Source organism: Bos mutus, chromosome X (genome assembly GCF_027580195.1).
Source record: "Bos mutus isolate GX-2022 chromosome X, NWIPB_WYAK_1.1, whole genome shotgun sequence".
NCBI lineage: Eukaryota > Metazoa > Chordata > Mammalia > Artiodactyla > Bovidae > Bos > Bos mutus.
Genome location: NC_091646.1, coordinates 85,371,610 through 85,385,520, shown reverse-complemented (window position 1 = coordinate 85,385,520; position 13,911 = coordinate 85,371,610). Strand labels below are relative to the sequence as shown.

At 40.9% G+C, this 13,911-nt stretch overlaps 1 protein-coding gene across 1 annotated transcript; it reads right to left on the bottom strand.

The window, feature by feature from the left end:
- Positions 1-7,494: 7,494 nt before the first annotated feature.
- On the bottom strand, positions 7,495-13,681 carry LOC102271404 (zinc finger X-linked protein ZXDB). Its single transcript, XM_070366053.1, is given in 5 exon segments — positions 7,495-12,121; positions 12,123-12,255; positions 12,258-12,338; positions 12,341-12,433; positions 12,436-13,681. Coding segments are annotated over 5 exon segments (2,406 nt in total). The 5' UTR covers positions 13,595-13,681; the 3' UTR covers positions 7,495-11,181.
- Positions 13,682-13,911: the final 230 nt, after the last annotated feature.

Sequence of the window (13,911 nt, the reverse complement as noted above, 5' to 3'; positions counted from 1 at the left end):
GGAAGAAATGGACAAATTTTTAGAAAAGTATAAACTTCTAAAATGGAACCAGGAAGAAATAGAAAATATGAACAGATGAATCACAAGTATGGAAATTGAAACTGGAATAAAAAGTCTTCCAACAAACAAAAGCCCAGGGCCAGATGACTTCACAGGCGAATTCTACTAAAAATTTAGAGAAAAACTAACACTTATCCTGCTCAAATGCTTCTAGAAAATTGCAGAGGAAGGAAACTCCCAAACTCATTATATGAAATGACCAGTATCCTGATACTGAAACCAAACATAGATCCCACAAAAAAGAAAATTACAGGCCAATATCACTGATGAACATAAATGCGAAAATCCTCAACAAAATTCTAGTAAAAAGAATACAACCACACATTATAAAGATTATACACCATGATCAAGTCGGATTTATTCTAGGTATGCAAGGATTCTTTAATATACACAAATAAATCAGTGTGATACACCACATTAACTAATTAAGAGAAAAAACAATATGAAGACTAAATGGACATGAGTAAGAACAAACTCTGGGAGATAGTGAAGGAACAGGAAGCCTGGCGTGCTGCAGTTCATGGGGTCACAGAAAGTCGGACATGACTTAGTGACTGAACAACAACAATCTCAATAGATGCAGAAAAATCTTTCAATACAATTCAGCACTCATTATTAATAATAAAAACTTCAGAAAATGGCCATAGAAAGAACCTACCTCAACATAATAAAGGCCATATACAATAATCCCACAGCAAACATTTTCTCAATGGTGAAAAACTGAAAACATTCCTTCTAAAATCAGGAAAAAAGAAGGATGCCCACTCTCACCACTATTGTTCAACATAGTTTTGAAAGTCATAGCTATGGCAATCAGAGAAGAAAAAGAAATAAAGGGAATCCAGAATGGAAAAGAAGTAAAACTCTCACTGTTTGGAGACTACATGATACTATACATAGAAAACCCTGAAGATATTATCACAAAATTACTAGAGCTAATCAATGAATTTAGCAAAGTTGCAGGACATAAAATCAATACACAGAAATCAGTTTCATTCCTATAACAATGATAAATTAGAAAGAGAACTTAAGTATTCAATCTTATTTACCATTGCAACAAAAAGAATAAAATATCTAGGAATAAACCTACCTAAGAAAACAAAAGAGCTGTATACAGAAAACTATAAGACACTGATGAAAGAAATCAAAGATGACAAATGGAGACATATTCTATGTTCCTGGATTGTAAGAATCAATTCTGTGAATATGACTATACTACCAAATGTAATCTACAGATTTAATGAAGTCCATATCAAATTGCCAATGGCATTTTTCACAGAACTAGAACAAAAGCTTTTACAATTCATATGGAAATGCAAAGGACCCTGGATAGCCAAAGCAATATTGAGAAAGAAAAACAGAGCTGGAGGAATCAACCTTCCTGACTTCAGATTATACTACAAAGTTACAGTCATCAAGACAGTATTATATTGGCACAAAAACAGAAATATAGAACAATGGAATAAGATAGAAACCCCAGAGATAAAGACACACAGCTATGGACACCTTATCTTTGACAAAGGAGGCAAGAATATACAATGGGGAAAGATAGTCACTTCAATAAGTAGTGCTGTGATAACTGGACAACTACATGTAAAAGAATGAAATTAGAATATTTCCTAATACCATACACAAAGATAAACTCCAAATGGATGAAAGATCCAAATGTAAGACCAGAAATTATAAAGCTCTTAGAGGAAAACATAGGCAGAACACTGTATGACATAAATCACAGCAAGATCCTCTATGACCCACCTCCTATAGTAATGGAAATAAAAACTGAAATAAACAAGTGGGACATAATTTAACCTAAAAGTTTTTGCAAAGCAAAGGAAACTATAAAAAAGGTGAAAATAAAACTCTCAGAATGGAAGAAAATAATAGCAAATTAAATAACTGACAAAGAATTAATCTCCAAAATATATAAGTGGCTCATACAACTCAATACCAGATAAAACAACCCAATCACAAAGTGGGCAAAAGACCTAAACAGACATTTCTCCAAAGAAGACATACAGATCACTAGTAATCATATGAAAAGATGCTCAACATCACTTATTATTAGAGAAATGCAAATCAAAACTACAATTAGATACCACCACATACTGGTCAGAATGACCATCATCAAAAAATCCACAAAAAAATAAATGCAAAAGAAGATGTGGAGAAAAGGGAACCCTCATGCAGTTGGTGGGAATTTAAATTAATACAGCCACTATGGATGACAGTATGGAGATTCCTTAAATAATTAGGAATAAAACTACCATATGACCCAGTAATTCCACTACTAGGCATATACCCTGAGGAAACCAAAATTGAAAAACACACACATACCCCAGTGTTCTGGAGAAGGCAATGGCACCCCACTCCAGTACTCTTGCCTAGAAAATCCCATGGATGGAGGAGCCTGGTGGGCTGCAGTCCATGGGGTCACGAAGAGTCGGACATGACTGAGTGACTTCACTTTCACTTTTCACTTTTATGCACTGGAGAAGGAAATGGCAACCCACTCCAGTGTTCTTGCCTGGAGAATCCCAGGGATGGGGGAGCCTTGTGGGCTGCCGTCTATGGGGTTACACAGAGTCGGACACGACTGAAGTGACTTAGCAGCAGCAGCACCCCAGTGTTCACTGCAGTACTATGTACAAGAACTAGGACATGGAAGCAACCTAGATGTCCACTGACAGATGAACTGAATGGATAAAGAAGCTGTATTACATGTACACAATGGAATATTCAGTTCAGTTCAGTTGCTCAGTTGTCTCAGACTCTTTGCAACCCCATGAATCACAGCATGCCAGGCCTCCCTGTCCATCACCAACTCCCAGAGTTCAGTCAAACTCAAGTCCATCAAGTCAGTGATGCCATCCAGTCATCTCATCCTCTGTCGTCCCCTTCTCCTCCTGCCCCCAATCCCTCCCAGCATCAGAGTCTTTTCCAATGAGTCAACTCTTCACATGAGGTGGCCAAAATACTGGAGTTTCAGATTTAGCATCATTCCTTCCAATGAACACCCAGGACTGATCTCCTTTAGGATGGACTGGTTGGATCTCCTTGCAGCCCAAGGGACTCTCAAGAGTCTTCTCCAACACCACAGTTCAAAAGCATCAATTCTTCAGCTCTAAGCTTTCTTCACAGTCCAACTCTCACATCCACACATGACCACAGGAAAAACCATAGCCTTGACTAGACGGACCTTTGTTGGAAAAGTAATGTCTCTGCTTTTGAATATGCTATCTAGGTTGGTCATAACTTTCCTTCCAAGGAGTAAGCGTCTTTTAATTTCATGGCTGCAATCACCATCTGCAGTGATTTTGGAACTCCCAAAAATGAAGTCTGGCACTGTTTCCACTGTTTCCCCATCTATTTCCCATGAAGTGATGGGACCAGAGTGGGTTGCCATTTCCCTCTCCAATGCATGAAAGTGAAAAGTGAAACTGAAGTCGCTCAGTCGTGTCCGACCTTCAGCGACCCCATGGACTGCAGCCTACCAGGCTCCTCCATCCATAGGATTTTCCAGGCAAGAGTACTGGAGTGGGGTGCCATTGCCTTCTCTGAACATATACACTACCATACGTAAAATAGATATCCAATGGGAACTTTCTGTTTCACTTAGGGAACTTAAACCATGGCTCTGTAACAACCTAGAGGGTTGGGATGGTGGAGGTGGGAAAGAGTCAAGAAGGAGGGGACATATGGATATCTATGGCTGATTCACATTGATGTATGGCAGAAATCAACACAGTATTATAAAGCAATTATCCGTCAATTAAAAATAAATAAAATTTTTTAAATGTATAAATTCTCTAGAATCACTTCTAGTACATCCATTTAAAATGATACATCTTACTCTGGTAAAATCTATAAGGTACCTCTTTAGAATTCTGTTATTTATTGATTTTAATAATTTCCCATCTAGATCATGTCTTTGAACATAAGGACAATACTTGTCACATAAGAGGTACTTAAGAGGTAAAATATTTATTAATGGATTAGTGAAGCATCAGTACTCTTGTGTGGAAAATCCCATGGATGGAGGAGCCTGGTAGGCTGCAGTCCATGGGGTCGCTAGGAGTCAGACATGACTGAGTGACTTCACTTTCACTTTTCACTTTCATGCATTGGAGAAGGAAATGGCAACCCACTCCAGTGTTCTTGCCTGGAGAATCTCAGGGATGGGGGAGCCTGGTGGGCTGCCATCTCTGGGGTCGCACAGAGTCAGACACAACTGAAGTGACTTAGCAGCAGCAGCAGCAGTGAAGCATACTTAGGTATAATACCTCAGGGTGTTTCACGTATTACATACTCAATACATAACTGCTGATTGGTACCTTGGTAAATGGATTTCCCTGGTGGCTCAGTGGTAAAGAATCTGCCTGCAATGCAGGAGCTGCAGGAGACATGGGTTCAGACCCTGGGTCGAGAAGATTCCCTGGAGGAGGGCATGGCAACCCACTCCAGTATTCTTGCCTGTAGAATCCCATGGATAGAGGAATCCAGCGGGCTACAGTTCACACGGTCACAAAGAGTCAGACACAATTTAAGTGTCCTAGCATGCACTTTGGTAAATATGTATCAGTTCAGTTCAGTTCAGTTCAGTTGTTCAGTTGTGTCCGACTCTTCGTGACGCCATGAATCACAGCACGCCAGACTCCCTGTCCATCACCAACTCCCGGAGTCTACTCAAACTCATGTCCCTTGAGTTGGTGATGCCATGCAGCCATCTCATCCTCTGTCATCCCCTCCTCCTCCTGCCCCCAATCCCTCCCAGCATCAGGGTCTTTTCCAATGAGTCAACTCTTTGCATGAGGTGGCCAAAGTATTGGAGTTTCAGCTTCAGCATCAGTCCTTCCAATGAACACCCAGGACTGATCTCCTTTAGGATGGACTGGTTGAATCTCCTTGCAGCCCAAGGGACTCTCAAGAGTCTTCAACACCACAGTTCAAAAGTATCAATTCTTTGGCACTCAGTCTTCTTCACAGTCCAAGTCTCACATCCATACATGACCACTGGAAATACCATAGCCTTGACTAGACAGACCTTTGTTGGCAAAGTAATGTCTCTGCTTTTTAATATGTATAAAGGATGGTATTAAGGGTCAGAGACTGTTGGTGCTTTTAGATCACTGTATGCTTTCTTTTAAAATACTGTTAGGCTTCTTTCTTTAGAAAAACTGACAAAAGGGTTTTATGTGGTTTTAAATGTTAGTAATTAAAAAGAATGAAATTTAGTTCACAATCTAGGACAATGTAGGTAAATCAAATTTACCATTAAATACAGCCTAATTCCTAATTCATGCTCCTTCTTTAATTTTTCAGTTTTTCTTCCACTCTTTTTATGGTTATGTCTTTTAGTGTATAAAGCAATTATAAAATGGAAAGACTATGATAGGGGTTCTCATGACTATGTTCTTATGCCACCACTTGCCTCTCAATTTTCTCTAGTGATAGATGTAACTCTGGCTAAGGAGCTACAAGCCAATCTCACAAAGATCCAGTGATGTTGGATTTTGACGATTCTACTACTGGCCTGCTCCAACTGAGACAAATGCAGGTAAAACTCACTCCAGTAAATAAAATTTTCATGAAGAATTGCTCAAATTCATAGTAACAATTCACCAACTTGTGACAGAGTCTGTGACAATACTTAAATCATTTTACCCTAAATATAGAATAACTACTAAACCTTAAGCACAGTAGTAGAAAACATACTCAATGCACAGCAGAGACTGAATAACTCATTTTGATGCAGAGTAGTCTGGAGAGGTAATGTTACATCCAGATTGGTGCTTTCCAATAGAAACTTAATAAGAGTAATAGCTGTAGCTTTTAATTTTTAAAACATTTTAATTGTTATAATGCATAACTTAAAATTTTTCCATAGCCACATTTTTAAAAGTAAAAAACGATTAGGATTAATTTTACTGTTATATTACTTTAAGCAAATATATTTAAAATATAATGTTCTCACCCCTCAAAAATGAATAAATATGTAACTTGATGGATGTATTAACTAACTAGACCCTAGGAATAGGATCTAGTTAGTTAACACATCTCACAATGTATACAAATATCAAACCACCATAATGTACATTTTAAATATTTTACAATTTTACTGTCAGTTATACCTCAATAAAACTGAAAAATATTCAAATATTATTCAATGTGTAATCAATAAAAAATACTATGAAATATTTTTGTGCACTAAGTCCTCAAAATTATGTTTGTATTTTACAGTACATCTCAATTTGGATGTTAAAGTTTCAATAATTAAAGTGAAATTTAATCCTACTAAAACAGTAAAGTTGTGTTTAACAGAAAATATTTTCAACTGTTTCAGATTCAATTTAAATTAAATTTAATTAAAAATTCAGTCTTACATTCACACTAGGCCCATTTCAAGTGCTCAATAGCCATGTAAACTAGTAACCACGTTGTTCAGTGTCTCACTCAAGACAAGGCGAAGAGGCCTCTCATAATTGAAAGGGAAATAAAAGGATCAGAATTGTATAGGTAGTTCTAAGAATGCCTGAGGGAACTAAGAAAGAGGAAGTGGCCCTCAGTTGCTGTTTAGAAAGCAGATAAAGCACAATGTGGATAGCTTATGCAGGAATAACAATTATTTTAAAATTATCATTTAGCTAAACACCATCTTAACACACTCATTTCCAAAAAAGACTTTCTTACTTACTTCACTGTTAAGTGAAAATGATTATTACAGTCCCCAAGGAAACTTGAGTTATTTCTAATTTGCTATGATGATAGCTATCTCCCTAATATCTGTTCCTTCTTGTCATTTCCCACTGACAGCATCTAGTCCAGGGTTCATGTTTCATCATAGAACACCTGCGCTGCTGCAAAAGCTTTCTCACTGGTTTTCTATTCCAGTCTCTACCATCTAATTCAGGCTTCTCAGGTGTCACTAGTGATAAAGAACCTACCTGCCAATGCAGGAGGCATAAGAGATGCGGGTTCGATCCCTGGGTCGGTAAGATCCCCTGGAGGAGGGTATGGCAACCCACTCTAGTATTCTCACCTGGAAAATCCCATTGACAGAGGAGCCTGGTGGGCTCCAGATCATAGGGTCACACAGAGTTGGACATGACTAGAGCAACCTAGCGTGCACGCATGCACCATCTAATCCATATTGTACACTTCCATTATATTAACACTCTAGATATCATTTTCATGATCTGACTCCAGTATTTAAACACATTCACTGGCTCTCATCTGTGTTCAGAATAAACTCATTATTCTTACCGTTTTTTTTTCCCCCCCGTCAGTCATTTTGGTACCAAATTAAACTTTTCCTGTTTCTCTTCTCCATTTAATCTTTTTCTGTCTCCCATCAACTGTAATCTTTGTAAATGTCAGAGTTGAATATTACTCTTCTTATAGAACCTTTAATATGTTACGTTGTATTTTGCACAATGATGCTTAATAAGTATTTATTAACTTGAAATAAATACAGTGGTACCTCCAGTTAATAAATTGCCTTCTCATATGCCTCCTGGATAAGAACATGAAGAGACAAATAAATTTCATACTTTACTCATAATTAACTCCTGCTATTCAGCACTGTTATATTCGTTACATTACTTGATAAAAATGCCAATGCCAATATATTTTTAACATGATCAATGTGATCAACAGAGTACCCAGAAATAAACCTGTTTTAAGCCATTATATTATTATGCTTCCAATTGGCAAGATTTTTTTAATAAACCAAATGGAGGAGAAGCAGAAAGGAAATAGGATTAAATTAAAATGTGTACAATTATTTAAAAGAAGTGATGGCAATTTTAAACCATCAACAACAGAAATTTAACTTCATACCTTTAAAGTATAAAAAGGTCCACCATTTTTTTAGAAAATGGAGTTGAAAGGGAATTATTTGAATGAATTTGTTCAATGAAATCCTGTGAACCCATGAGAAAAGTTAACATCTGTCCTTTGAAAATTCAATGAGTAGGAAAAAGTATAATGATTTTTTTATTGGATGGAACTTGATTTAAGGAATTCAAAAAAAGAAATCACAGTATAAATTATCTTCATGTGTAAGTAATTTATTTGATGTTTGCTACTTGTGTGTTCATTCCAATCCTCGACGCACGTTAACTGCCAGATATGCAATATAGTGGTCAATTTAAGAGTCCTTAATGAATTACAATATTTTTAAATGTGCTTTATGAATACAAATATTTCTAAAGCAAAAAGAGAAAACACTGAGTAGACACAATGAAATTCTGAGCACTTCTCTGATTTACAAAAGTATGTCTACTTTTATCACTAAATGAATAAAACCACTTTAAAAATATATTTATGTGGATGTGTGTGTATACTCCCTTACACACAGTACATAAACATTTCAAAGTGACAATTTTTTGGTGCACTTCCAAAGCGCTACAATAAATGTCATCCATAGACATTCACATGCAAACACTACTGGGCTAGTACACTACAGCAAATAGAGTTTTAACTGAACTCCTTGGCAAAAACTTCTTAAAAATGGAAATAATGAAACAGAAATCCATTTCTTGTCTGCACAATATAGAAAATAATGTCTTATATCATCTGAGTCATATATATACACACAGGATTATTTAAGCTCAGAAAATAACTTCTTACTATACACACAACTGCAGTGTACACTCAGCAAATGTTACCAGTGAAGAAAATGTCTATGAGGAGATCTGAGGAACAGTAGCAAGAAGAGATCTATCCATTAAAAAATAAAAAGTAAGGCATGGCAAGGGCTGGAATGCACATACAAGGACGGGCGAGAAAGTAAACAGAAAGTAACAGAAACCAATTAAAGTGGAAAACGGCAGCTAGTTATGACACAGTAATAAATCATGAAAGTTGGATGAGTGGGAAGGGAGAGGTGAAAAGAATTTATCTTCTTTGTTTTAAGCTATATATAGAACTGTCAGTCACTAGCCAAAGTCCATTTGGAATGTGCATTTGCTAAAATGCCATGAGTCACAGCCAACTTTGCCAAAACCACCACACAGGGTTGTGAAGATATTCCACAAAATTAAAAATGCCATACTCATGTAAGACAGAAATTTTACACAATATTCAGCTTCAACCTTTCCTTTCAACTCTGGGAAAATGCAATGAGCTCTCCAAACCACAGAGAGCAGGAATCTTTCTCTGCTCCATTATCAGCTTCATGCACAAGTGACTTTGGAGGTACAGCAAAGTCTAACTCTGAAAGATATCAAAGATGGTGACAGATTGGTCTAATGAATAGGGATGCAGATATACCTGTGAGTAATGTTTCCACTTCTGGCATTAGCCACAGAAATTCCTGGCAGGGAGGAAACAATACAGTGGAGGAAATAAAGAGATTTCCCCATCCTGCTTCACCCTAATTCTCACAAACCTTATTGTCTAGACAGGAACAGGATCAAATTATCCCAATTTCTTCCTTATAGTAAGGAGGATTGAGAGCGTGAAAGGATTGTATAAATTCAACAAGATAAGCCAAAGATGTAATATTTTTTCCTTACCTATTAAAAACTGGAAAGGATTAAAAGTCTCAGGTGTGTTAGCTATGTATGTGCACTGCTATGATCATTTGACAGCTAGGAAACTGAAGCTTAGTGAAACTAATTTATTCAAGGCCACTTATTCAACATGAATTTGACCCTGGGTCTGTTTCATCTCAGGCTTCCCTAGTGGCTCATATGGTAAAGAAACTGCCTGCAATATAGGAGACCCAGGTTCGAGACCGGGGTCAGGAAGATAACCCGGAGAAGACAATGGTTACCCAATCCAGTATTCTTGCCATGGAAAATCCCATGGACAGAGGAGACTGGTGGGCTACAGTCCATGACATCTCAGAGTCGGACATGAATGAGTAAGCATGCACATGCTGTTTCATGTCAAAGTCCTGGCTGGCAATTTCTATAAAAACAAACCTCATCATCAAAAGAGACGAGGAAGATAAATGGTGAGCAGAGTCAACACATTTTTTGTTACCTTTTCTCCTTGTTAGTTCTATCTTCAAGAAAATATTTTGTCATTGAATATATTTCTAATGAATTTTTACATATGCCTTCAGCAGCATTTATTCCTCCACTAATAGTAACTCTACAAGAACAAATCATGATATCAGAAGCAAGGTAATTATGAATTAATGCACTATCACTGGAAGCTGCAAATATCCAAGAGAAAACTAGACATTCTGTGCCACATGCTAAAAGAACACAACACATGAAACATTCATGGCCCCTCCATTCTGACCAAGTCTCTAGATCCAAACACCAAATTAAGGAAATAGAGTGTAGAGGAATGTGACACCACGTGGATATAATCACCAAGACTTAAGACTGGTAAGCTCTACATGTGAAATAACTTTTCTTCAGTGAATTAAATGCAAAGAGACAATAGGGTAATATACAGATTAAAAAGACACTTAAGAGGCTTACTCAGATTCTAACTGTTTAAATGTTAACAACAAATAGCATTTATGAGACAATTATAAGCTGGAATGTTGACAGTATTAAGGAATTACTGCTAACTTTAAGTATGACAATGGAACTGAAGATTTTTTCAAAAGAGCCCATGCTTTTCAGAACTATATATTGCATATTTATGGTCGAAATTATGTGATACCTTGTATTTATTTCAAAATAATACTGGAAGAGGGTATGAATGGAGATTAGATAAAAAAAGAATATTCATGAATTGATAATAGCTGAAGTTGGGTGTCATGTATATGAATGTTCATTATATTATGTGTATATTATGCATGTTTGAAAAAAGCACATGCAACATCACTGAAAAAATGTTCTAATTTTTCTCAAGGAAAGAAGCTTATTATCAAGGAATCATAGAGTTGAAAAGACCTTAGAAACAATCTATTCAAACCACCTCATCTCATAAATAAGGAAATTAAGGCTCAGATAGGATAAGTGACTTGTTCAAGGTCACACAACCCGCAAGTTCCAGACCCAAGATCAGGATTTAAATCTCCAAATTTGCAGCCCAGGGCTCTGTTCTCCTTCAGACCTATAAGAAATGACTGTATTTAAGCATTCAGGCCAGAATATTCTCAAAATTGAGTGTCATCAATAAAAGTAAGCCATGTGGCAGGAATGAACAGAATTTAGTTCATACCAAAAATGAGCTGCCAGTCACTGTGATAAGATCTGTTTCTTTCTGAGACCCATGGTTTCCTGCTGGATTGGAGAATCCAAACTGGGTTTCTTCCTCCTGTGCAAAGAAGTCAGAGTCAGGATGTACATTCCATTCCGTTTTGGTTGGTGGCAGTAGTTCTGAGACACTGTTTTCACAAAGGGTGCTTGAAGGAGTCAGAGCATCTGTGTCTACTGTTAGCTTACTGCTAGGGATCAAAGCTTGGGGCTCTTGACTCGAGTTTTTCAAAGCCAAAGAGCTCAGAGATGCCAACGGCCCCGCACTTAGACTTGAGACATCATCCATATCTAAGGGACCCTGCTGAAAACCTGCTGCTGTCGTTCCAAAGAAGAGTGAGGTATCCAAACTTTGAGGAAGGTCACTGGTGGCCATCAAGGCCTGAGGGTCCACTGCCTGCCCTAAGGAATTATTATTATTAGCAGGGAGGTTTCCTGCCAGAGTTGAGTTCACAGAAGCCACATCAATAGTCAAGATCCCAGAGTTCACCAATGCCGTGTCCAGTACTGCAGCAGAACTATTATTACCAGGCACATCAGAGAAGAGAGACACAAGCTCAGCATCACTGAGGTCACTCTGCCCCTGGCTGGTAAGTTCACTGCTGGGTGTAAGAGAATTTGCAGCTTCCAGCTGAGCTAAGAGATCCTGGCGCAGGTTGTGCCTTTTGGCCATGTGGGTCTTCATGCTGTGCTTGGATGTGAAGAGTTTATTACAAGTGGCGACTGGGCATCGGCTTTTCCAAGTGTCCACATCCTGCAAGTGTTTCTTGGAGTGAATGTAGAGACTACTGCGAGCAGCAGAGAACCTGGCACAGCAACCTTCCACGGGCACACAAAAGGCCGTGCCCAGGTGGGTTATGCTGTGGCCTTTCAGATGTTCAGCCCTTGTGAAAGATTTCCACACCCTTCCACGGGCACATGAACCTCCGGTCATCATCGTGCTTCCGTTTGTGCCTTAGGAGTTTGGACATGCTAGTGAAGTTCCAGCCACAGCCCTCAAAGTCACAAAGGAACGGTCTCTCACCAGTGTGGCTCGAAGGTGAATTTTCAGCCTACAAGCCTTGTCATACTGTTTACTGCAGCCAGGAAAGGAACAGGAAAAGAGTTCCTGTTCCTGAAGTGGAAATGGTTATGGGAAAACAGGGCACTCACTGTGATAAATGTCTTCTTGCAGCTGGAAAACGCACACTGGTAGGGCCTCTCAGGCTCAAGTGGCTGCGCTGGTGGGGCGCTGAGTTTGGCCTGTGTGGGAAGGTCTCCTCACACACCTCACATTTGAATGAGTTCTCCTGCTCGTGGCCCTTCATGTGTGCTTTGAGGTTATACACGGTGGTGAAGCTCTTGCCACAGCCCTCTGCTGGGCAGCCGAAGGGCCTCAGTTTGTCGTGTGACTGCAGATGCCTCTTGAGCTTGTAGGAGGTGGTGAAGGTCCACCCACAACCACCCAGGGGGCACTTGAAGGGCCGCTGGCCCTGGCTGCTGCTGTGTGTCAGCAGGTGCACCTTCAGCTGGTGCTTCTTTGCAAAGGTTTGTCCGCACTGCACCTCAGGACACAGGTACAGCAACACGCCCTGGCCTGGGCCTGGCGGCCCGCGGGGGCTCTCAACAGCCGCCGGGCCCTCCTCCTCCTCCTTGGGAGCTGGGGCAGGCGCAGGTTCTGCCCGCTCCGCCAGCAGGAGGTCGGGCGGCAGCTCGGGACAGTCTCCAGGCTGCGCAGCGTGCGGGATCCCAGCTTGCGGGACGATCAGACCCCCGGGCTGCGGTGGGGGCGTGGCTAGGGTGAGGACGCCGTTCTCCAAGCGCAACAGCAGGTTTTGGTTGTGAATGGCGACTGTGCCTGCGAAGGCCGCGGCAGGGCCCAGGCCTGAAGCGGGGATCGGGGCCAGGGCCGGGACTGGAGCGGGGATAGCCGACAGGCAGCTGGGGCCCAGCGCAGGGCGGCCCTCGGGGTTCGCGCCGCTTTCGCCCCCCAGGAGCCTTGGGCCCAGCCCGGCTTCCTCCCTCCACACGGGCCCTGTGGCCTGGCCAGCGCCCGCGGTATCTACGTCTCCACCCACCGGGTCCAGCAGCACCAGGAAGAAGTCATCGCCGCCGCTCCCGCCGCCGCTGCCATAGCTGCTAGCGTGATCGGGCCTCAGCGCCAACGGGCTCGGGCCTGGGCCTGGGCCTGGGCAAGAAGAAGCCGCGCTGGCCTCCTCACGCCGCCTCCCGGGCCCGCCATCTTGGGGGCCCCGGAGCAGCAGGAGGCGGCGCGCCGGGGCCTGACTGGCCCGCAGGTCAGGACCTCCGCGGATCCGGCCGCTGCCCTCGGGGCTGCCAGCCCCGCCGGTTTGTCGCATCCCGCGAGCCGGGAGCAGCCTCGGGATTTCCATCTCTGCGTCCGTGAAGCTCCACTGGAACCAGAGCCGCGGAGGAGGCGCGATCCCGCCCCCTGCCGCGGGCCCGAACACGTTCCTGAAAGAGAAAAAAAAATGTGCACTGCGCAGAAACTGGCCCTATCAGATATTAAAACGTGTTTAACGCCACCGTGATTTAAATATTCTTGTACAGGGTCTCTAGAACAGAATAAAACGCCCAGGGGCAGAGCCTCGTATACATAAATAAGTTCCACTGTTAATATTAGTAGGAAATCAAGGAGGTTTTCAGAGATACAAGGGAAATGGCAGTTCACTTCAGTAAAAAGTGCTGA